This window comes from Chroicocephalus ridibundus, chromosome 15, assembly GCF_963924245.1.
Source record: "Chroicocephalus ridibundus chromosome 15, bChrRid1.1, whole genome shotgun sequence".
Classification (NCBI taxonomy): domain Eukaryota; kingdom Metazoa; phylum Chordata; class Aves; order Charadriiformes; family Laridae; genus Chroicocephalus; species Chroicocephalus ridibundus.
In genome coordinates, this window is record NC_086298.1 from 11321374 (window position 1) to 11344753 (window position 23380).

At 44.3% G+C, this 23380-nt stretch overlaps 2 protein-coding genes across 7 annotated transcripts in view; one reads left to right on the top strand and one right to left on the bottom strand.

Annotated features, from left to right (window-relative positions):
- Window positions 1-387: 387 nt before the first annotated feature.
- WDR5 (WD repeat domain 5) lies at window positions 388-13842 on the bottom strand. Of its 2 annotated transcripts, none has more exons than XM_063353460.1 (14): window positions 13711-13842; window positions 12248-12437; window positions 11274-11382; window positions 9846-9919; window positions 8588-8677; window positions 7827-7916; window positions 6552-6635; window positions 5713-5768; window positions 5521-5567; window positions 4666-4741; window positions 3713-3746; window positions 3169-3243; window positions 2464-2551; window positions 388-1495 (listed from the first exon to the last, which is right to left on the bottom strand). In XM_063353460.1, exons 2-14 carry the CDS (start codon window positions 12326-12328, stop codon window positions 1395-1397), a joined length of 1005 nt encoding a protein of 334 aa, XP_063209530.1. In that variant the 5' UTR covers window positions 12329-12437; window positions 13711-13842; the 3' UTR covers window positions 388-1394. The 2 variants fall into 2 exon arrangements, with proteins under 2 accessions (XP_063209530.1, XP_063209531.1); XM_063353461.1 differs by lacking the exon at window positions 13711-13842 and adding an exon at window positions 13425-13492.
- BRD3 (bromodomain containing 3) overlaps window positions 13592-23380 on the top strand; it is a 50331-nt gene continuing 40542 nt past the window's right edge. The window contains exons 1-2 of one of the 5 annotated variants that reach the window (XM_063353457.1): window positions 13592-13701; window positions 15954-16100. The gene's annotated coding sequence lies outside the window, so the exon portion shown is untranslated. Of the gene's footprint in view, window positions 13702-15953; window positions 16101-22557; window positions 22665-23380 lie in introns of those variants that run through there. The other 4 variants (XM_063353458.1, XM_063353459.1, XM_063353455.1 and 1 more) reach the window with 4 other exon arrangements.

A 23380-nucleotide genomic window follows, 5' to 3' on the forward strand; every position in this document is an offset into this window, starting at 1 on the left:
TTCACCAGGAACAGAACGTCCCCTTGCAGCAGAACCCTTTGGGTGCAATAAACGCTAACTCCTGGATCACCACTCGGCCTGCCCTGCCCCTTCGGCAAGGAGAAGGCAGCAGGATTCCTTTCCCCTTAGATAAAGGGCTCCGTGAGGGTTTGTACTAATGTTGCCTCTGGTGAGGACACCTTCAGTTCAATCCTCTTACTTTCTTTAAACAAATTTTGACTTGAGTTATGCTCCTCTTTCCTCTCTCCACAACAGATGCAAAGCACCACGCTGCCGCTCCTCCTCAATGACTGCAGCTGCTCCACAAACACTTCCTTCTAAAGGTGTCTTTAAGGGAGGCGTCTTTGGACACAGACACTTCACATGAGCACACTCTTACCACAAACATACACATAAAATCCCACCTTTTTATTATGGCATATGGTATTGTTTTTGGATGTGTAAATACCACATGGGTATGACAAAAAGGGAAAGAAATACCAACGCTGAAATAGATACAAGAGTCATGCCATTATCAATACAGTTTCATACGATGGATTTTTCAAGATACAAAAGTCTGGGTTTTTTCCTTTTTACATTGAAATAACTTTACAGTGTTCTGTGAGCTTGCTTTATAACCAGAAGAGGAAAAAAAAAATTAAAGTATGCTGAGAACAACTACAAGCAGGATTCATTTTAATGGTTAACAGAAGAACTGTAACTTTGCTCTAGAACAGCATCTATTAAACACACGTAACAAGAGGTAAGCAACTATACAGAAGTTAGGAGGAGGAGATCTCACCACAGGAGTCAAGTCAGGGGCAGGAAGAGGGAAATCTGGAACTGCATGGTTTTATTTGGTCACAAAGTTTGAGCTGAGTGTTTAAAATGAAGCACCCTTAAAGATGCAGTACTCCTATTTAAAACAATACAGAAACTTCCCAAGACTATAACCTACATTCTGGAAAAAAAAATAAAAATAAAAAATTAGACATTTAAAAAAAATTCCACACATCTCTAGGCTCGTGACTTAACTTACTGTTACAAAGTAGACTGGCAGCTCCTCCTTAAGCAGCAACAGCGCCCAGAAGTAATGCCACCGTAAAGTACAGTATCTTTGGGGTGTCCAATACAAGGCTGACACTTCTAACGCGATGTCAGAATGATCCATTTGTCTGCCAAAAGATTAGGCAAGAAAAGGAGACACTGCATCTTTTTTTTTTTTTCCACCACGTTGCCCGGTTCTAGCAAAGAGCTAAGACGTTTTCTTTGGGCCAAGACTAACAGAAACCACTTTATCAAATATTCTTCAGGTTTCCTGCCAAACTGGATTTATTATTCTCATGTGGTTTTTTTAATTTTTTTTTTTTTAAAAACATTTTTTCCTGACAGTCTCTAAAGTGATACTGGAACGTTTAACAGTCACTCTTCCACAGTTTAATTGTTTTGTCGTTTTCTAGTGCCGCTGATGCAATGATGTTTTCTGTTGGGTGACAAGCTGTTGAAATTACAACATCTAGGTAAAAAGAAAAGAGATACAAATGTTATTTACAGCAATGAAATTTGGCTCATAGCAGGCATTTCTGAAAATGCAGCATAGACAAGTTACTATTTCCTTGTAGCAGAATTACAAGCGCTTTATTCATAACTATTTTCCAACCATTGCTTCTCGTGTGAGAGGAAACACTAGCAAAAAAAGAACTGAGAGTAAGTAGTTGGAAAGTGTTTGACAGGTTTCAAAATGCGAGAACTCTCCAGATTCTAGTTCTTTCTAACTTCACAGGCAAAACTCTCGGCATGTTACGTCAGAGACATCTAATAAAAACCCAGCTCAGTTTTTTCTTTCTGGGTAAGGTATTTCCAACATCCCATTCAATGCTTAGATAGCACTTCATCTTCAGAGCCTTGCCCTAGCCTGGAAATGAAAACCTGCTGCCACTGCCCCAACCTACAGCCCAAATCAATAGTCCTGCAAAGGAATAAGCACGCTTAAATTCCACAGCACAATTCCTTCTAGTCGGTACAGCGATAATGCCACTCTCTTACGGGACTCAGACTCAAGCATCCATCAGGTGGCATCTCAATCCCTGCTCAACTCTGCCTTCAGGAAGAGTCACAAGCACAGACATTTACGAACAGCAGGGCCACATCAGTCCTTACCCTTTCAAGAGCTGCAGCTTCACAAGAGGTAATTCACAATTATGAGTTGCTTAAATATCTCGACCAGTTCTGAACTCAAAGAAATCTTTTTTGTAAGCTGATGCCAAAGTTCTCACAGTGAAAGAATAAACACTTGCAATGCTCACAAAAACCCCTTCATAAAAAGGAGCAAACTCCTAGGGTTCAATTAAGCTTTAGCCAGTCAAGAATTTATGAGTCTGACAGCCAAAATTAAACATTAGAGAGAGAATGCTGAAGCTAAACCCTCATTACAAGCTGACATGAGGAATATTCCATCAATAAAAACAAAATCCTCTTCCACACCTGTGTGTCCTTGTAATTTCTGTACAATCTCTTTTGTCTGAAGGTTCCAAATATAAACCAGGTTGTCTTCTGAACCGGACACGATCCACTGGAGGGGCAGAGAAAAAAACATAGTTATTTTAATCGTTCTCCTCATCTACATCTAATTGCTATTATTCATGAAACATTTCATTGTCATTATAGGAAAGGCAACTGCCAATATTATACGACTGCTTGATGCGGTTCATTCTCTCCCAGGCTCTGTTCAGCGCATACAGGCAGCAGAAAGCTTTGTTCCACCCTGAGTATCCTGGAGGAGGAAAACTAACAGACCAAAAGGTGCTAAGGTGGTTCTGCGTTAGGACTTAATCTCTGATAATCTGTTCTGTGATCCCAACCAGAACGCATCCACCTATCCTCTGATGGCTGACTGCGGTGTGGCTAGAGCAAACCGATACACAAGCAGCCACCCTCCTGCTGCAGGAAAGTCCTTTTCTACTGCCGCAGCGGCAGGAGCCTCCAATGGTACAGCGGGCCCACCTAGAGACACAGACACCAGAGCTGCTCACAGGGACTTCCTAGGACGCCCTCTTCTCCCTCCGCACTATGGCACCTGTGAACCAACACTCACCAAAGGAGGTTTCGATCCCCAAACTACTCTTTCTTCTACAGAGAAAAGCAGTAAAAACTGTGCATCAGTAACAAGCATCTCAAATGAGCACTAACCTTTCCACCAGTAACAGAGAAATTAGCAAATATGCAGTACTTCTCATTTTTGTGTCCTGTGTACGTCTTCAGGCACTGAAAGCGAAGAGCCACAAGTCATTAAAACAGCTGGGAGGTAGTTTTCTCAGTCAAGGACAAACTCTCTTGGCAGAGCAGACTAAATATATCTGCCTGTGTTTCCCACCCTGCCAACTTATCTAGAGGATGCAGAGGGCATCTCTGCCCTACAAGACTAAACAATCTGGGGGGGAGAAGCCCTAAATTTGTCACATTACCACAGAGAAAAAGAGCAACAGCAATTTATTGTTCAGAAACAGAAAAATACAGAAACATAGCTTTACTTAATGTCTCAAGGCTATGCAGTTTCCAAACATTTTTGTTTGGTTTTTTTTTCCCCTGAAAGGCATCCTTAGTCCTCTCCAATAAAGAGGTACTAACATTCTACAGTATTCAAAATGTTAACCAAGCTGAAAAAGCACGTACAAAATCCAGATCTTCCTATAAGCTTAGTTAAGTCTACAAAGTGAGACAGGACTGTTTTTACCTTTCCTTTGCTGTAGTCCCAAAGTTTAAGAGTGCTAGAAAACAACAGAAAAACAAAGATTTTGAGTTTTTAATTCTGACATTTTCCTAGTAGCAACAAAAGTTTCTTCGTAACAGAGTTCTTAAAGTCTACATGGATCACTTTAGCCTGGCTTCGGAATGCAGCATTAGTTAACCCCAAAGTATCCATTTTACTGCCATGCCATTCATATTCTCCTCCATAAAAAAGAACGTGTTTTAATTTCCCTACACCTGCAAGTTTCTTTATAAATAATGACCAGACAACTAGGGAAACAACTGGCAGGATAACAGATTACCGTGAGAGAGGATAAGGTGTTTTGGCAACCCCCAACTCCCAGTGCATCCGAAAGATTCATAACATTTCATTAGACATCATCTTCCTCAGGGTGAGAAACCCACTAGAATCGGGGATGGCCCTACAACTATCCCCTTTCCCTCAGCTGTTTTTAAAATCAAATCCTGCTGAAAGTAGATACAGACCAAAATACACACATACTGCCCTAATTTTTCAACTTGCAGTCTTGCGCCAAGGTGTTTCAGGGGAGGAAGCACTGGACTGAGGCATCCTCAGCCCGTTCTAGCCTAAGCCAGTGCAGGGAAAAGGAATAAGCATGCTACGGAATACAATTTGGACACTGAGTCGCTTGTTTCAGGCAAGCGCTACGCTCTTGCCCAGACACTAAGGAAGCCCCACGCATGTCCAGATACAGACCATCCGTACTGATACCCAGGCTACTGCCAGAGCTCGCAAGATAGTCAGGGAGCCTAACCTGGTTTTTCTCTACTTTTGAAGTTTAATAGTATATAGGAACTTGTGTAGTATCATTACTACAAGAGCTAAACAGCAGCAAACTAAAAGTTTTATCCGATAGTCATAAGCACTTCAGAGTCTGTAGGGTTTTTTTGTTTGTTTGTTTTTTTAAAAATACCTACTTGTCCAAAGTTGCAGCTAGTATGTATTTGCCATTTGGGGAGAATTTCACAAAAGACACAGGAGGGTTATCATCATCTACAGTGAAAACAAAAGCAAGATTAAACAGCGCACAGTTGTATTGACAGAGAATTTCTTTTGACAATATTTTTTGTTGTTCCACTGAAACAAGCTTTCGGTTTTGTTGTCCTTTGATACTCCAAGAAAGAGAGAGGTGTAAGGAAGGTGATTGTTTTCAGTAATTTAAGAAAAGGATATTAAGCCTTTTTCTCACAAACATTTTAAATAACCCTTTGTAACTGAACTTTCCTTCCTTGCATCAATACTTATCAGAACAAGATCATATCTCTACCTTTTAAAAATCATTATATTAGAATACATGCAATCAATTTGCAGTGCCATATAATTTGCCTATATAATGCTTTATAAGAATGTGAAGGTGTAGGGAACATATGCCAAACAGGTGGTTTCCTTTTATTAGCCATGCTCACAAGATGCCTCGTGCATCTTGCAATAAAAGTAGGCGGCTTGTGTAGTCACAGACTACTTGTTTCCATCATATCCAACAGCACAAAGCTGTAACGATAGAGTTGTTTAAACTGCTGCACAGTGAGCACCACACAGAAGAATTGCAGAAAACTTTGGAAAACTCTCATTTGTCTAGCTATACTACACAGCTTAAGCAAGATTCCATTCATGGGATAGTTCCTCTTATTGCAGTAGATAGCAGGACAACAGATACTAAAAGAATGGTAAGAACACAGCAAAACAGAGCTTAGGGAAGCAACGATGCAGAATATCTATGTCACAAGTTAACAGCGAAGAACGGAACACAAACAAGAAGTATTCCTACTTACCTATCAGTGTTTTCAAGCACTGACCCGATGCTGTATCCCAGATTCGACTATTAAAACCAAACAAAAATCATCACTATCAGTTTTGAAGTCTCTGTTCTGATTTTAACATTACAAATACAAGCTTTTTTAAAATATTTTTTTTTTAAATGCAAAAGGTTTGAACAGTGCCGCAGACAAGAAATAACCACTTACCAGAGTCCATCATAGCTACTTGACACTATCAGGGATCCATCACGATTAAAATGCACCTGTAATATTAAAGAAGGGGAAAAATAACTTTACTGATGTTCACAAAGATCAAATTTTTAAGCCCCACTGAAGGTACTTCTCTTTCATTACTGACACTGCAACACGCATATAGAAGCAGAAAGTCAACATGACATACGAGCAATAGGCAAGAGTTTAGATGGGTAACATGATTAAAATCAAGATTCTTTCCCCCACAGCTTGTCTGGCATAATTATAAAGAGGGGTGGATGTTAACTACAGCTGTTTATTTAAGCATCAGGGACCAGAATACATGTTTCATCAAAAGTTAAGAACGAACATGTGAACACACAGGTACACTGTTGAGACAGCATTAGCTGCTCGAATAATAGTATCAAATCTGGGGATAGTACCCTATAATTTTAAGCGCATGGAATTTAACCTCATATGTAGCCACATACATGTTTTAAGGTCAATTTATTCCCTTGAACTACACCTCAGAACACTGCTATTTTAAAGAATTAGTACCAATGTTTATTTGTAAGTGTGAAACATCTTCTACACACAGCAGAACCACCATTAACTGCTCCCCACATTAACACCCAAGACCTAAATCTGTATCAATCTTGCAGAAAACACTGTTCATCTCGTTCTCACTGAGCAACAACCACTGGCAAATCCACCACAGCCCATCCACTACAATGTGTGAGGGTTCCATAATAAGAGTTAGAGCACAAAACCACTTCTCTACAAACAGAGGTAGGAGAGGAGCTTTGCTAACAAAATAAGTATGTTAGTGTGTTCATTTATTGGAAGGGACTTACAGCTGAAACTGGGTCAGAATGAGCAGGCAACGTCTTGAGGCACTTCCCTGTTTTCACATCCCATATCCTCACGCTTTCGTCAAACTGAAGATTGAAGAAATGCACAAGGTGGTTTAATGATGCACCTATTCAAGGCATGCAAGGTGTTACAGCTTGACTAGCTGCACGTGCCTTCCTCCAGCTGCACTGCAGCTGCATCAGAAAGCCTAAGACACAAGCACCACACAGGGCAAAAATAACAGACTGGGAACATAGCTCCCTGAACGCTTCCTCTCCGTGCAGGAAACCTGCATGTTGAGGATGACTTAAGGGCTTGATCATGTCCCCAAGCAAAGACAGCAGTGTCACTGCTTTCATTTGTTTGTGGAACAGAATCGAGAATCCTGTGGAACAGGAGAATCGAAATGCTAAGGGGTTGTGACTGGTACTCCCTGCTCCCAACGCCTGCTAATGTGGTTAGCATAACTAATGCTATTTTATAAGGCAAGCATCCTTTCTCTGTGACCAAGCAGGTCACATACTTGTTCCCTTTCCCTCTTTATCAGGCCCTCAAGGTCCTGTAAACCAAGTAGACAAACCAAACAGATTTCTTCTTCCCCTCCCTACCGGCCTCAAGATTCCTGGGCGCCAGGCCGATTATTCCCTTCCTCACCGGCCTTGAAGGTGCCAGGCACCCAGCCAACCTGGTGGTGGTGATCACACCATCCCAGAACAGGGAAGTGTTACAGCACACAGAGCACTGTCTACAAAATCAAGCAGTTACGAGTCCTAAGGGGGAACTTGGACCAGAACTGCTGCTGGACAGTGAGACTGTGACCCCCCCAGGAGCCGGGGATTGAGTAAGTGACACGTATTCTTTCATATGACTTTCAAGTCTAGATTATGATTGTTATATTGATACAGCAAACCATGTGTTAAGATCTGACCCAATCTGCAGAGGGTCCAGTTGATCAGAAATCATACTTTGAGTTAAGTTAGAATCCAGGTGATTAGAAATTATAAGTTAAGTTGTATTAATAAATTCTGTATTATGCTACCTATAAATTGTACTACATTAATTCCGCTTGTAGAAATCATGTGTCATTCTAATTATAAATTCTGTGCTATGCTAATCGTAATATTCTGTTAAGAAAATAAAGGGTTATTTGTAACTATGATTTGGTGCTGTCATCATTCTGCCAGAGATCCCTAAAAGCACCTGTCTGTCCCCTTAATGTTGGGTGACAGGGGTGTGCAGCACTTGCTTCGCACGAAGTAAATGGAAAAATCACTTACTGATCCAGACACGATGAGGTTTGACTGAGGGTTGAAGTTGCAGCAGAAAACATAGTTACTGTGCCCTTTCAATGTCTTTAAGCACTTACCCTGAAATAAGATTTAGCAGAGTTAAATATGCAGCATCCTTTACAGACATAAATGCATTCAGATAAGCTGCATAAAAGTTAATCACTGTGCAGCACACAAAGAAACCATCTCTAACCCCAGATTTAGACGGGCAGAGGACCAGCTATAGCAAAACAACAGGAAAGAAAAAAATATATTTTTAATGACTGCAGCCAAGTTGCAAACCCTTTGGGTAACTTAAGAGAACCAAGCAGTTCAACATACCTAATCAAAATTCAACAAAATTACCCAGTTTTTATTGTAATCACAGAAAACGAAGGGGGAGAGAAGCAAAACCAAGTGAAGTTATGATAAGAAGTTACAAATAGGTTTCTTCTGAGAGGCTGCTTCCAGAAACGAAGCTTGCAGTTGCATTACCGTTCTAAGGCTTAAGCGCTCTCAGAAGATAACCAGGCTCCTCACGGTACCCATAAGCATCCCCCTCCTTCGAAAAGCAGACAGCACAACTCGCTCATCCTCACAGCCCATTCAACCAGCAGCTCATTATAAGCAGGTAAGAGTGAGTATTACCCAAAGGGGAGACAGTGCTTAAAACCTTACCTTCTCTCATCATAGCACACCAAGACTGTTTCTCAGAAGAACATGAGTTAATGCTGGGAAGAAGGAAGGTAAATAATAGTTTCTGCCCTTACCGAGCTTACATCCCATATTTTGAGAGTTTTATCATCGGAGGCAGAGACAAGAAGGTTGGAATCTGATGACCAAGCAACATCAGAGATACCCTAAAACAAAGGAAAACAATCCTCTTCTCAGCACTGTCTGTTCACCAGTACAGGAAAATGGAAAACACAGACTGCATATTATATTCACAGCCAAAGCATGAAAGAAAATTCAGCAGTGGGAGTTGGGAATTAATAGATTTCACTGGGTTAATAGCTCCTTTGGCACTTGTTCATTTTACGCCGAGACACATACTCCAAAAACATCAATGGCTTGTTCACATAGCTCTTACTGTGGCCACCAACACCCTTTCTTGGAATTCATAAACAGTATGCTATATAAACTAATCTGAATAAGTGGCTTCTCTTCATGACAAATGGCTTGTTTTTTTATGGTTTGCATCCCTAAGGGCTGGACAAGAACAAGATTCTACTGGTTTTTCTTTTGGTGAATCTTCATTTTTGCTTACGAAACTTCAGCATGTAAGAAATATTAGAAAACAAAATCGAAGGGTTTGGAAGTTTGAGTTTTCTTTATAACTTTGCAGAATGAGTAAGTGTTGTATTTATGTAGGCAAACCCACAAGAAAAATTCAATCTCCTTAAAAGGCAAGCCACTCTGCTCCAGATACAAAGGAAAGAGGGAACAGGACAGTGTTACAGTTTACAGGGATTTTCACCCAAGAATGCTCCACTCGGCATCTGAGGTTGGTGTTCCCGAAACAGAGGGACTCAGAAAATGGCTAGGCAGTGTGCAAGCAGGTACTCCATTACCAGCCTGCACTTCACCCCTATTTCCAGCCTGACCCGGTATTACTTCAGCAATTCCAGTCCCGGGCTGTTGCAGAGGACTGTATAAACAAAGTAGTACAAAACGAGACTGAAGAACAAGCCTCCTGCACAAGTCAAACTAACCAAGAATGGAAATTTCTGGATGAGGAAAAGAAAGCAAAATTCTTTACAAGTAGATTGGATATTAAGAAAATATTCCTCACCGAAAGGGTTGTCAAGCATTGGAACAGGCTGTCCAGGGAAGTGGTGGAGTCACCATCCCTGAAGGTATTTAAAAGACATGTAGATGTGATGGTCAGGGACACGGTTTAGTGGTGGACTTGGCAATGTTGGGTTTGCAGTTGCACTTGATATCTTAAAGGTCTTTTCCAACCTAAACAATTCTATGATTCTATAAGTAAATTAATATTCAAGTGCACAGTAATCTCCTCATGCTTACCAGTTTATGACCAGATATTGTTTTTTCAAACTTGCCATCATACGCTCCCCAGATCTTAATGAGTTTGTCAGCAGCTGGAAAAGAATGTGCCAGTTAAAGAGATTAACAGCACTAACAGATACAGCTGTCCCTTCCAGGTGGACAGAAACGTGTTAACTACATCTCTGCAAACACTGTGTAGCTCTCCCTCCCCAAGCAGACCTAAGTGTATAAGGTAATATGTAATTGGTAAAGAATAGTTTCATACACGCCAAGCTGCAGCAGCTGAGATTACATAAACTGCCTGGAATGCACACAGTCTCCGGCCCCTTTAGTTTCTCCGATGACAACTTGGGTTTCTACTTTTGTTTCAGATAGTCAGTGGTAAAAGTAGTACCATTCCATAGGAATGCTAAAATGCTTTTGCCCAAAAAGAACAAAAATTACACCACAAGCTGGACTGCATTAATGCCTGCAAAAATCCAAACATACTATCCATGTTAACTTGCAAAACATGCAGAGAAAAAGGATGATATTTGCCAGAGGTAGAGGTTGGAAAACCTGGATAGGGGAGAGGGGGACACTTTCAGAGGGCACTTGAACATAAAAATTATTTTTATATGGTACACTGCACTGGTCTTATTAAGGCTATTTGCAGTTAAGCCAAAGACCTAAGTCATTCCCACATGTGGAATATGTTCAAGTTACCCCCACCATCATATTCAGCAATGCTCTTCTATTGCCCTTTCCTTATATATGGATCCTCTCTGGATCACAATGTTGAAACACATTTTCAAAGGAAAGCTGTCAAACAATGTTGACTACCAAAATAATTTCAGGAAATACCAAAGCTGACGGGAAGAGGACTTGATCTACCACTTAAGAGAGCAAGTAGTGAAACACTATTCATAATAACCTTCTGCACATTTCACTGGGGTAATCAAAGGCTCTGACTTACTAAACACCACAGGCACACAGGACAGAAGCACATGGCCAGTCCAACCATATCCCACTCTACAGTCCAGTCAATTAGCACAAAGCCACCTTCCTTATTTCCCAGAATTAAGCTTCTGCCTGCAGATGCTGTACACAAAGTTTAATTTAAAAGCTTAATCTACGTCTAGCGATACAGAAAAGCACCAGGGTTCCCTTTGCACGGGAAAAGAATCCTGTGTTTGCTTTTGCCCATTTGCTCAGTAAAGAAACCTGAACAGGTGAGGGACCCTCCAACTTGGCAATGCATAGAAGATCCAGTGCTCAAAGTAACAGAATTTAAAAGCTTAAACCAGATTATATCTCGAAGACTGACAGCTTTGGTATTCCTCCTTTTAAGAAAATCATGACACTACATCCCTCCTCCATCTGATGAAGGCAACAGTAAAGACAGGCAGTTCTCCAAGGCCCACATTTGCATGTTTTAGATGAGACAAAAAAGAAAGCAATACTTACAGGAGCTGGCTAGCCACTCTCCATTAGGACTAAACTTTACTGATGAGACTGCCTTTGTATGTCCTGCTAACGTGAACTTCAGAGCATAGTTTGGTTTTACTGGTGCAGGCTGTAAGAAAAATATATATGAATGACTTGAATAAATTCCAGATTTAGTATCTCAGTGACAAGCTCTCTATCAGACTGGGTCAGTACACAGTAATGGACTGCATGAATGTTCACCATAATACAGATTCCAGCGTTTACATTTTTCCCCCCTCTCCAAATTAAAAAAATAACAGAACAAAACACAGATCCTTGCTGTCTGGGGCCAGCAATGCCTTACTGTTGCATGCACAACACCAAATCATCCTTGGTATGAATTCCATCCAAGCCAATAACAAACAGGCGAGAGTAACCCAACAGTCCAACCACAAAGTGCCTGGCAGATCAAGATCATACTCTTGGTACTGACCTGCGCAGCGCTTTTAAGTGTTTGCAGTTTTCATCCTTATCATGAATTAAATCACAGTCTAATTCCACCATACCCCTAAAATACCATTTTTTTTTTACCTTTTCACCCTTTCTGAAGGGTTCGCAGCTAGACAGTAACATCTCCTTTGAGGATTTGCAGGTTTCAAAGAATCTGAGTAAGGACTGCCTCCCCACTTCGCAGCTAAAATCACAGATTCTCCAATTCTCCATTCACCTCTAGGCACTCCAAGGATACACCCAACCTGTCTTTCTAATGCTCAAAGTGACGTGAAGTATCTCGTTAGCAAGACCTTCCACTGAAACAAAAAAACCCCTAGCATGACAAAAGAGGCTGTACTCCACTTTTTCCATAAAATCCTCAGCTCGAGACAACAGCAGAAGCAGAAACCTGGAGAAGCTCTTAATCTAAATGAGAATTCAGTTCTCTAATTCTGGTTTGCCTGTTGAATATGCAGGTAGTTGTATTTACACAGATATTGTTTGGAGCCCCACACACACACCTTGCTCTGATTGGTCGAGGAGGAAGGAGTAGATTGTGTTTTGGTGGATTCTGCATCTGGCTTCTTTTCTTCTGTTGCCATGGTTCTGAAACTGGCAAATGAGACTTATGGTGCTTGAAGGGGAGAATGAATGTGCTGCTTCAAAAGGCAGCCCTTGTCACGGAGAGGAGAACCGCACTGAAATGAAAACCTGGAAGAAAAACAGAATATTCTCATTAGCTGTCAAAAAGATTCTCAGCAGCTAGAAGAATGAGATTAGCCTAACTGCAGGTCACCAGAAACCAGTATGAAAACCCACATTCTGTATTTGTTTAGCGACACAGCAGTATTTTAGGCCTTCAGACCTACTAATGCGCAAGACCGAGAACCCAAGCCATGGCCTTTTACCACTTCTTGGAGAGCTTTTTTCCACCCTGCTCTGTTTCTAAATGGAAATAAAGCAGAAGAGCTTTTAGGTGTGGCAGGGTTTTCATATCATATTCCCCAAAATACTTCTAATAAGTAGTTAGAATGTAGTAAATAGAACGGTTTGTATAAAAGGTGGAAGAAATGGCCCAAGGCCTTTTTTTTTTTTTTTCAGATTTATCAAGGTACAAAATACAAGAGCTTAACAAGCACAAAAAATAGCAGGCATTTCCACAGTTTAAGCCCCTACTAGATTCCTTTCACCTCGGAATTCAAGTATTTCAGTCTCGTATTTCCTTCCTAAATGGTTTGAGCATCACATCATACCCTCCCCTGCCCGAGGCTTCCACCTGACTGAAAGCGGGCCTTGTATTAGCCTTGTTTTCTGTAAAAAAACCTGCCCAAGTGTGTCCCAGTGTTGGGTAACCTCCACCACGGGTCGGCCCCATTTCAGCCTCGTAACACAACCCCCAGCTCTCCCTGGAAGGATTTGCCTCCAAAGCGTCCTCGCCACATCCCACCGCCACTCTTTTTTTCGGGCGGCAGCAGATTTTGGGGATCTTTCGCTCCTCCAGTGACCGCTGCCGTTCCCAGCATCTCCTCCCCGGGAGGGGACGGTTCCCTGCCCGCTTCCAGCCGCCCCCCCCACATTCCGCGGAGAAACCGCTGCTCGCGAACACCCCGAAATTTAGAAGTTTTTTTCTAAGGGAGACCGGATTCCTCCCGCCCGGGCACACCCCCGCCCCGGGCCCGGCGGTCCCGACACACCCACCCGTTACAAACCCCCCGTCCCCGCCTGGCCACGATGGCGGGGGGGGTCCCAAATTCCGGGGGAGGGCGGTCGAATGGAGGGCTGGGGGGGGGGGGGGAAGCTCCCGGCCCGCGCGCGGCAGCCCCTCATGCACGCGCGGCGGCCCGGGGAAGGCGGGAGGAGGGAGGGGGAGCTCCGCGCGCTGCCTGAGGGGAGGCGGCGGCAGCGCGCGCGGGGAACGGCGGTGCGGGAGCCCGGCGGTGAGGCGAGGGGAGGCGGGCCGCCCCCGCCGCTCACGGTGACTTACCGGGGGAAAAGGGGGAAAGGGACTTGGGGGGGGGCGGCGGCGGCGGCTCCTCGACGGCGAGGAGGAGCGCGGCCGCGGTGAGGGAAAGGGGAGGGGGGACGCGGCGGCGGCGGCGGCTCCAGGGCCGCCAGGCGGGGGGGAATGTGGGGAGGGCGCATGCGCGGTGCGGGCCAAAGGCTGCACAATGCCGCTCTCTCCCGGGAGCGCTACGGCAAGGCCCAAGAGCCAAAAAGAAACGCGGGCGGCGCCTTAAAGGGGCCGGCGCTGCCTTCGCCTTAGCCTTCCTTCCCGCCCTCTCCTCCGTCACTTTGCCGGGCTGAGCGGCGGTGGGGAGGAGGGTCCCGGCTCCCCGTCGTGCCCGGCCTCCGCCATGGGTAAGGCCCCGGAGCTACTGCCCCGGCTGTGGACGGCTCTGGGGGGAGCAAGCGTCGAGGGCAGCAGCAGCCAGGGCCTTGTCCGGCCTGTGATCTCCTTAGGGCCCCATCCAGCAAGTCTGAGCAGGGCTCCTCAGGTTTCCTCAGGGCCCTATCTATCCCTGCAGGACGTGCCGGTGTGGCACAGGTTGCATCGAGCACTGGGGGACAGGTTCACAGCCACTTAACGGACAGGCATGGCTCGGCTCCCGGGTGTTGCCGTTGTTCGGAAACCGTTGAACCTGGCTGCAGTGGGGTTGGATGCCATTGGGTTGTAACGTGCAGGCCAGCACCGTTGGAAGCGTACAGCAGTACCACAGATACCGTTATGGAAAGACCAAGCTAATTCACAACGCAGTTGTGTATTTAACGTATGAGGCTGATGTATGTGCCATTTAACACTGTAGTAATTGCCTGGGTGAAAGTATATCTAAGGTGGTTCTCAGTGTGCCGCGTACAAAGGCCCTGGCTCGGAAAAGTGTTTAACTGATTCATTAAGGCCAAACAGCCAATTTAAAGTTAGGCATGTGTTTAAGCACTTTTCTGGAGAGCTGTGGGGGTTTTTTTCTGAACCGCAACCCAACGCCGCACAGAACACATTACAGTCTGCTTTCAGTTAAGAGGGAAAAAAAGGAGACACGTGTCATTTACTGGCCCTTTAACACAGGAAGATCTTTGGGCTCCAAAAATTCTAGTGGCAATTGAGAAAGGAAAGAAAGAAAAAAAAGAAAAGAACTGTGGTACAGTTTCTTCTCCTTCAGCCTGGAAACCCACGGCAGAATGTCTGGAGAATTAACCCTGCCATCTAACCTCAGGGAGGTAAAACACAGATAGACTTAGAAAAGCTTCACAGTCCCCAGAACAGTGTTAGGAAACAAATCCAGTTAAGTTCCTGTTGACGATTCTTCCAGATGGTTTTGGATTAAAGTTTTAATTCTTTTAAAAAATAAATACGAAATAAAATGAGAAAGCATAATCAGCAGTATAGTGTTACATATTTATATAACTTTGCTGTGATAGGGATAGGGTATTTTTGTTTCTTTCATGTTGGAGATAAAAGTTTGTATTGTGCCCTGATCTTTTTATATATATATATATTAAAAAAAACACATATATGTATGCATTAAAATCCTTATCTATACTGAGTAGTACCTCTCTGGAACATGAAAACTGTATCTTCAATGAAAAATTTATCATAATCCTAACCAATCCCTTAGCCTCTAAGTGTCTGGGATTTTTTTTAAACAAGTTTAAAGTATGATAAACTCTATTTGGCAAAGTACTTGGTCACATGCTAGATTGGGTTTTTGACAGCATGGCGCCTACAGAAAAAGGCAGCTCAGCAAGCAAGGGCATTCCTTTGGGACTGCATAACGTGAGTACCTGGAGATTTGCACGGAGAGCCTGTTGTCTTTGGATGAAATATAACTTGTTGGTTATGAGTCATCTGTAAGGGTCTTTCTTGCTCCCCCGGCCATGCCGCCACAGCTGGGATCAGCAGGATGTAGTATCTGTCCAAATTCCCTCTCTGGAAAAGAGTAGAGCTTGGCAGGCTTCTCTCTCACAAAATCTTTCATTCCATTTGGTTCAAAATAGCCTGAACTTGGTGACTTGCCAAGTACACTGGAAAAGACACCTGTCTGAGGTTTTTTGGGGGAGAGCAGCTTTCCGTAATGATGAAAGGGAAAGAAAAGCTCATGCGTGGCTCAGGTTATATGGAAGTGACTGATTTCAGTGCTGCTGGGATCCGTTTGGATGGCATGAAGGATGTCAGGAACACAGCTGAGGCCATGGGTCCTCCTATGACTAATGTATACAATTTTGTCACAGGTTCCACTGAGACCAGAACTAATCCAGTCCTGCAGATTTGATCCAAAGGACATTAATGTTTGTGAAAACGCTCCCACTAACTTCAGCACATGCTGGATCTGCTTAGACCTGACTGCTGCAAACAAGCTCGTGCTTACGTTTGCAATGGTGAGTAATAAGGCACTAAGCTTACAAGCTGTATAAGCCCATGTTTATGTTTTGGCACAATTAGAAATCTCAGTTAGGACTTTTATTTGCTTGGGCCTCTCAGCAGACAGAGGAAGCATGGAACAGACTTACCGTGTGTTACATGCTGCTCAAGAAACAGAGGGAGGAAGAACTCATGAGAGACCTGCCGCGTCTTTTAGGCTTTTAAAGAGCAGCTGATCTCTGACATATAGCTGTTTCTGTGTGGATGCTAATATGCTGCTCTGTTTTTTTCTAAATCCCAGCTACATCGCATTCATATGTTCCTTCTGGGATTTAAAAACAAACACTGAACCTGTTCCAGACTGATATTTCTACCTCCCCCACTACAGCGTGAACCTCGCTTGCATCACTGCCAACATTTGTTCATTTAAAACTAGGAAATCTTACCCCAGTGGAGATCAGGTAGATTCATTCTGCCCAGGGAGGGATGTGTACAAACACTTAGCCTGCACACAAGGGGCCTATGGAAGTTGAAGAACTTCTTTCAAAGTAAGGTCATTGTACATGGCATGTATAGAGCTCCATATTAGTAAAGACCTGTTGAGAAACAGGCCATGTTTTTGAAGAGAAAGTAGGACTTCATGCAGGATTGGAGTCCAGCAATGTGCTATAGGCTATCATTCAAAGCAAATTCCCCCCAACGCAAGTCACAGCCAAGGTTATGCATAAAGGCTGCTGATTTGAGAGCCCCAGACTGAATCATACACGGTCTGACTGCCAGACGTGATGACAGCCTGCCTCTCCCAGCCACTTCAACTGGAGCAGCAGGTTCTCAGCACTACTGTGAATCAGGAACTTCATTCTTGACTGGTGCAAATGGTTGCAGCTCCAGTGGACAGACAGGTCAATACAATTAACTCATACCCCAGAGGCAGTCTTAGTGAAATCTGAATATATTTATTAGTCACTGTAATTTAGAAATCAAGATGTTTGAAAGTGTTACTATTTGGTTCAAGCATCTCTTTATCATTCTCTCCAGTCTTTGTAAGAGGGCAGGAGGAAGAGTAAGAAAACACAAAGGAATCCATTACAGCTTTAGCCAGCTGAAATCTAGCATGTTCTAGTATGTGTTAGTTTAAACTGCCAGCTCAGTAGCGCACACTATACACAAGCTTGCTTACCTGTGCAAACCACTGTGTTAACAGCAGGTGCTAGGTCACACTGAATGTGTAACAAAACCATATAGATGCAGCTATTTTCCAAATAAACATTTACTGTGGCCAAAGATATGTAGTCATATTGGCTGGGCAGTTTCTCTTCACTTCTCAGAATCTGCGGTCATGTCCCTTTCTTGTCTCCCACAATAGTTTAGGCCTTTACTCTGCTTCTTTCCATACATATAAATCTTAGACCACTGTATCCCAGCCTCCAGCTCCTCCAAGCAATGCTTCTTGCTACATCTTGATAAAAGACACCAAGGTTAGACAGAATATTTTGTGGGCTCTTCATTCCCTTCCTCTCCATTGCAGGGGAAGCCATTCATCTCTGTTTCTCTGGTTCGAGAACTGCCAATCTGAAAGGACATTATTAAAATCTACTCTGGACCTCCACTGAATATTGGCTGCCTCCAGACCAGCATTTAGGTCGTCATAAAACCTTATATTTGCAGATTAACACTTACAAGATCTTTTGGGTCTTGGATAGCTCAATTCTTTCCTGCCCTCCCATCAATTACCATAGCGCTGTGCCTTTTGGGGCTTGTAGACATCCTGGCTCCTGGGTTCCTTGTCTGTGGGCTCTGCTCACTCTTTTCCATATGAAGAGTGAACACCGAAGAGACAAAGGTCCTATAGGCACTGAGTAGCCAGGGTGGCCTCACCGACTGCTGTGTGAAAACTCTCAACCTATAAAGTATGAGTCAGAAGAGCTGAGTCCCAGTTCTGGCTCTGCCCATGATTGTCTGCATCATCATATTCCTTCTCAGCTTCCTCTGCTGAAAAACAGGGCTCATAATATTTCCTTACCTACAAAAGCTGTTAGGAGGATTATTGCATTGTTGTGAATTCCACAGATGAAAGGTGCTACAGAAGAACAAACTGCAATTATTGTTTCAAACCTCTGCCCTAGTCCTGTCATCCTTACCTTACTGAATAACGCTTACTCAATCGAGGAAATCCTGCTGCTACAGTGAAGAAAATCATTGGTAAAGATGACTCTCTGATGCAATAAGAGCATTTATCCCCTTGTGTTCAACACCTTTCTCTGTGCCGCTGGGATGATCTGAGTCCTATTAATCCCAGACATTTACTACACGCTCTTAAGCAATCTGCTTTTTGGGCACTATTATGTCTTTATCCCAGACATGACTGTTATTGAATAAATTCTCTTTTTGTAATGTATAACAACATCCACCCTAGAGATAGCAGCTGCTGGTAATAGGATCTGGTGTGAGTTCACTGATATGTGAGGTCTCTTGTAGCCCATGGTGGCTGATGGCTGACAAAATGGTCAGAATCGCCAAATTTGCCTGCCTTGAGGCATGTGGAGCTCCCATCAGCCTTTCACATGCGTGTAAATGTACAGCGTGCCTATGGTGGAAGTGCCCAGGGATGGTGGACAGAATGCATTGCCAATGCAGTATTGATACCCCTTCAGCAGCCTTCTCCACTCGTAATCACTTGGTAATTCCCAAGTACAAATACTAACAAAGGGCTCCCTTGCAGCAGGGAACTGTGGTTTTGATGGTGAAACAGGCACTGAATGGTGAGGTAAAGAATCAGCAGCTTAACAGTTAGTACCTACAGCAACGGTCAGAAAAATTGGTGCTCCAGGTTAGTGTTCCCAGCAGTCCCTGATTACTATTAAATGCTGTTGGGTGCAGTCATGCAAGGCACTGAGCGTGGCAAGTTCTCAAAAAACTCATCAGCCCCACAGAGACAAGTATCTTTTCTGCTTCCATCCACCATTGTTTTCAAAAGACTCAAGTCCTACCCTGGACACAAAGAGTACAGAAGCAAAAAGTGTCAGTGTTTAGTACCCCTGAAAACCACTCTGGTTTTGCACAAATAATTTTTTCTTGTCCAAGCCTGTGCACAAAGCTTCCTAGAAGGATTTACGCACCACTGTGCATTAAGGGTTAAAAATAGTGCAATGGCAAGTAATAAATACACTGCAGGTGTTAGTTAACAAGGTACTAATTGGGTAACTGGAGGTGCAACATAAGACCACAGAGGCTAATCAAAAGGCTTTGGGTGAACCTAGGATGCTCCTGTGAGCTTAGGGAGGAAGAAGTAAAAAGCTACTGCTGTGGTCTTCCATTTTATGGAAAAGCTGGCATTAAGGTACCCTGGAACAGGCAGACTGTTTTATCTTGTCTGTAAAACTAATATGACAAAATCTGTTTGGAAATTAATTTAAAGATTGCAACTATCTTTTCCTCAGTCTAAGTGCTTTTACTTTGGGTGAGGTACCTTGTGCTTGAATCATTCTGATTTGATTTCCCTGTACTTCCTATGGCGCTTATTCAAACTGCAGGAGCCAGCGCCTGTTTGGCTAAACCATTGTCTAAACTCACTGCCTTGCATAACGGTGGCTTTAAGGATCCCTAGAATATGTTTGCTTTCCTAGTCCCTTGGAGGGTGCAGCTGGGTTCGAGTGCAACTTCGCAGACCTACAGGTAGGTGTTTGAGTGACTTGGATTTTCCAGTTTGAAAGCTGATAGTGGTGAAATCTCTGGGGACAGTTTCCCATGTGAATTGTTTTGCCTGCTCAGGCTGATGCATAATGAACATAACAATTTGGGATGAAACTGTCTTACACTCACCCTGGGTGAGATAAGGAAGCACAAGGTGTAGCTGGAGACTGCATTTGGGTTGCAGCCTCTATTGCCAAGCTGCTCTTGGAAGTGTATTTGCGGTGAGGATCAAACTCCAGTTTTTAACTTGTACATATTCACTGTGAGGTGACTCTGCTCTACCAGCTCAAAGGGCTTTATGTTCTTGCTGGGACCCTCCCAGCTTCTCTTGTCTCTTCCCCTTTGCCTGCACTCACCCACTTTGCTCAGCTCTCCTGTTGTGGTCTCTGCGTGTCACTGAGGTTGCTAAACGCTCTGCGTTATGAGCCCCCCCTGCTCAGTTCCTTTAACTCTGCCAAGTCTTATATTTGAGTCAACACACTTTTTTTGTTGCAGGAGTTTGTCTCAAACTAAAATATAAATATCTTTAAAAATGCAACTTTCAGATTCTGGCTCAGCTGAAAATGAGTCTTCAGAGTGAAAGGCGTACATTTTCCCAAACGTCCATAACGAATACTCAGCTGATTACTCCCTGCCCCCTCCCTTAGAAAGCTTCAGCCTGCCAATTTTTCCCAGCCCCCATGCCTAGAGCAGCAGCGGGTTTCATTTAGGGGCTCTTTGGTTATGCTCATGATTTGTTGTCTGTGTATGTTACGGCATTCATAAATTTATACCTTGCATATCCATGTGGAACAGACACGTACAGGAGCAGGACAGTGTGTTCAAAAGAATTGACCTTGTACCCTTCAGCTCTCAAATGCTTTGATATTCTTTTAGAATCGGCTTGAAAATGGCAATACAGCAGAATAATGGTAAAAAGTGCCTCGCACTTAAAATCCAATCCTTCCTGATACCTCTGGTATCTAGGACCCTTTTAGGCTGGGTGAAGTTCAGGTGCCCTTTCAAAGGGATTTCCTTGCTCAGTCTCACAACATGGAACACATGATGACCAGACATGAGGCAGGTTTAGTGAACACCAGCTTGTGAAGTGTGGCTGTCCCCCTTAAGAAGACCCAGAATGTACCTTTTTCTTACTGCCTGTGTGATCTGTGTTCCCGCCAAGGCCGTGTGCTCTGGGTGCAGAGGGCACTGAAGTGGCTTTTAGGTACCTGATGGCCAAGTCAAAAAGGTCAACTTGCAGGTGCCTGTGGCAGGGGGAAGCCCAAGGCACACACTGACCAAGTGTGGGGTTTGGCTGTACGTGCAGATGCAACTTCAAATGATGTCTTACAAAGTAAGTATGTCCAAGAGCCATATGCTCGACACTGAGTGAGTTTCTAGTTCCTGAATTCACACAGGCCTTGAAGCTGGGTGCAAAAAAAGCGCTTTTTCTTGGGTTCGGTTAAGGTATATGCACAACTTTGGTTTCATCAAGGCAGCCACAAGCCTGCCTAAGTGGAATTTTCCTAGGCATCTGTCCTCTTGCCTGTGCAAAACCCAGTCTTGCTGTTTATATCAGACCTCCTGAGAAATTTTGGTCCCATTGGTCACGTTTTTCAAAAGCTAATCTTCTGGAAATAAGGTCTTCTACTAAAACTGCCTTCACCTTATGGTTACAATAAACTGACTTATTAATTGGCATCACCGCGTGGCTGTCTGTGTAACAGGCAGCGTGGCAGCCTCTGCTGGCATATGTGTCCACAGAGAAATCCCATAACTACTTCTTATTTTATGTTGGTGCTCTAATGTTTCCCCTGGACTCGTTTATTTTCCAACAGTTCTATTTTTTTTTTCCTTTGCTTTTGTGCTGCAGCAATTTAATCATATTTGGGGTTATAACAGCATCTTTTTTTTTTTTTTTTAAAACTTCTGTTTGTAGACTTGCTCTGGGATATAGGCTGTGTTGGTCTGTTTGGGAGTGTTTGTAACAGCACTCGTGTTTGTTGATGCTCTTATGGTGGGTGTGTTTGTAAAATTCATCGTGTTTTTATTGTATACATTAGATTATTTTCCTTGTTGTTTCTAGCAGTTGACAATATTGCAAAACACACTAACCAGTGCAAACTACATCAGGTTGTGGTTTTTCTTGATGGTGTTGTGTTTTTTTTTTTTTTTTTACCACTTACTACTCCAGCTTGCATCGGTGGCATTCTATTTTTATTGCGGCTCGTATTAGTTGTTGCGTAATAAATGTGAGAGCGCATTACCCAATGCAAACCGCGATTTAAAAAAAAAAACAGGAGGGGGGGGTGTTAAAAGCAAAGCAACTCCCGCAGTTGTGATTTAAAACTCGGTGTCCCGCAACACGCGTGACCCTTTGTGGGTCCCGGCGGCGGAGCCCAGTGGGATCCCCACCTTCCCAGTTGCACTTTTAAGGGCTCTTGTTGTACCTTTAGAGCCCGGGCGGGGAGAGGGGAAGCCGGGATCTTCCCCGGCAATGTCTGCCCGGGGAGGGGGGACCCGCCAGCCCCCCAGTCCCCGCGAGTTTTTCTCGCGGTTCCCCCTCCCAGGCCACGCCAGGCGTTCTCCCCGCCGTAAGAAGGGTCTTTCCCCGCTGACCGGGGCATCACCCCCGCTGTTTCTCTCCCCTGCCCGCCGGTCCGGGGAGGGAGCGGGGGGATGAGGGGGGGACCGAGGGGGACCTGCCGGCTTCTGGGACTTGTAGTCCGGTGGCCAGCGGCCGCCCCTCCCCTGGCCCGGCCCGGGACTACCGTCCCCACATGGCCTTGCGCCCCGGCGCATGAGCTCTTGGGCGCCTTAGCGCATCTATTATACTGCCTTGCCGAGGATAAAAAGAAGAGCAACTGGAGGGACTATAAGGCAAACGTTGCTGGAGCTGCCGGGGCAAAGTAATCTATTTAATCTTTCCCTTTATTTGTTAGATGCTTGGGTGTGCATTGCTAGCACTGGGACATGGTTTCTGGAGGGAGGGGGGCTGGTGGAAAAGGGGGAGGAAAGCAAAACCCACTTGGGAAAGGCCAATGCTGATTTTTTAAATTATTTTTTTAATTTTTTTTTCTTCTTTTTCCCCTCCTCTCTTCTTCTGCTCCTTCTTCTTGCCAGAGCCCCGTGTCGCTCCCGCGGCCCCGCAGCCTTTGTGCGCCGCCACAATGCAACAAAGCGCGGCGGGGCTGCCTGCAGCCTGGCCATTGATTTCCTCCCGGCCCCGCCGCTCCTGCCCACCCTTTTCTTCTTCTTCTTCTTCTGCCGCTTCTTCTCCATCTTCTGCTCCCCCCTCCCCTTCTCGCCGACCGCCCCAAGACGCCCCGGACGGGCTCAGCCCCGGCCCCGCCAAGCCCCGTGTCCCCCGCGCAGGAGGGTGGGGGTGTGTGTTTCTTTCTTTTCTTTCTTTTTTTTTGGTTTTTTTTTGGTTGTTTTTCTTCTTCTTCCCCCTCTCTCGCTCGCTTTCCCTCGCTCGCTCTCTCTGCCCGCCATCTTTTGAAAGGGAAAATTAGGGGCGAGGAAAAGGAGGGCTGCAGGCGCCCTTAAAAAAAACAAGGAGGAAAAAAAAAAAGGAGGAAAGCGCCAAAAAAAAAAGCGGGGGGGGGGGGGAGGACGGCACACG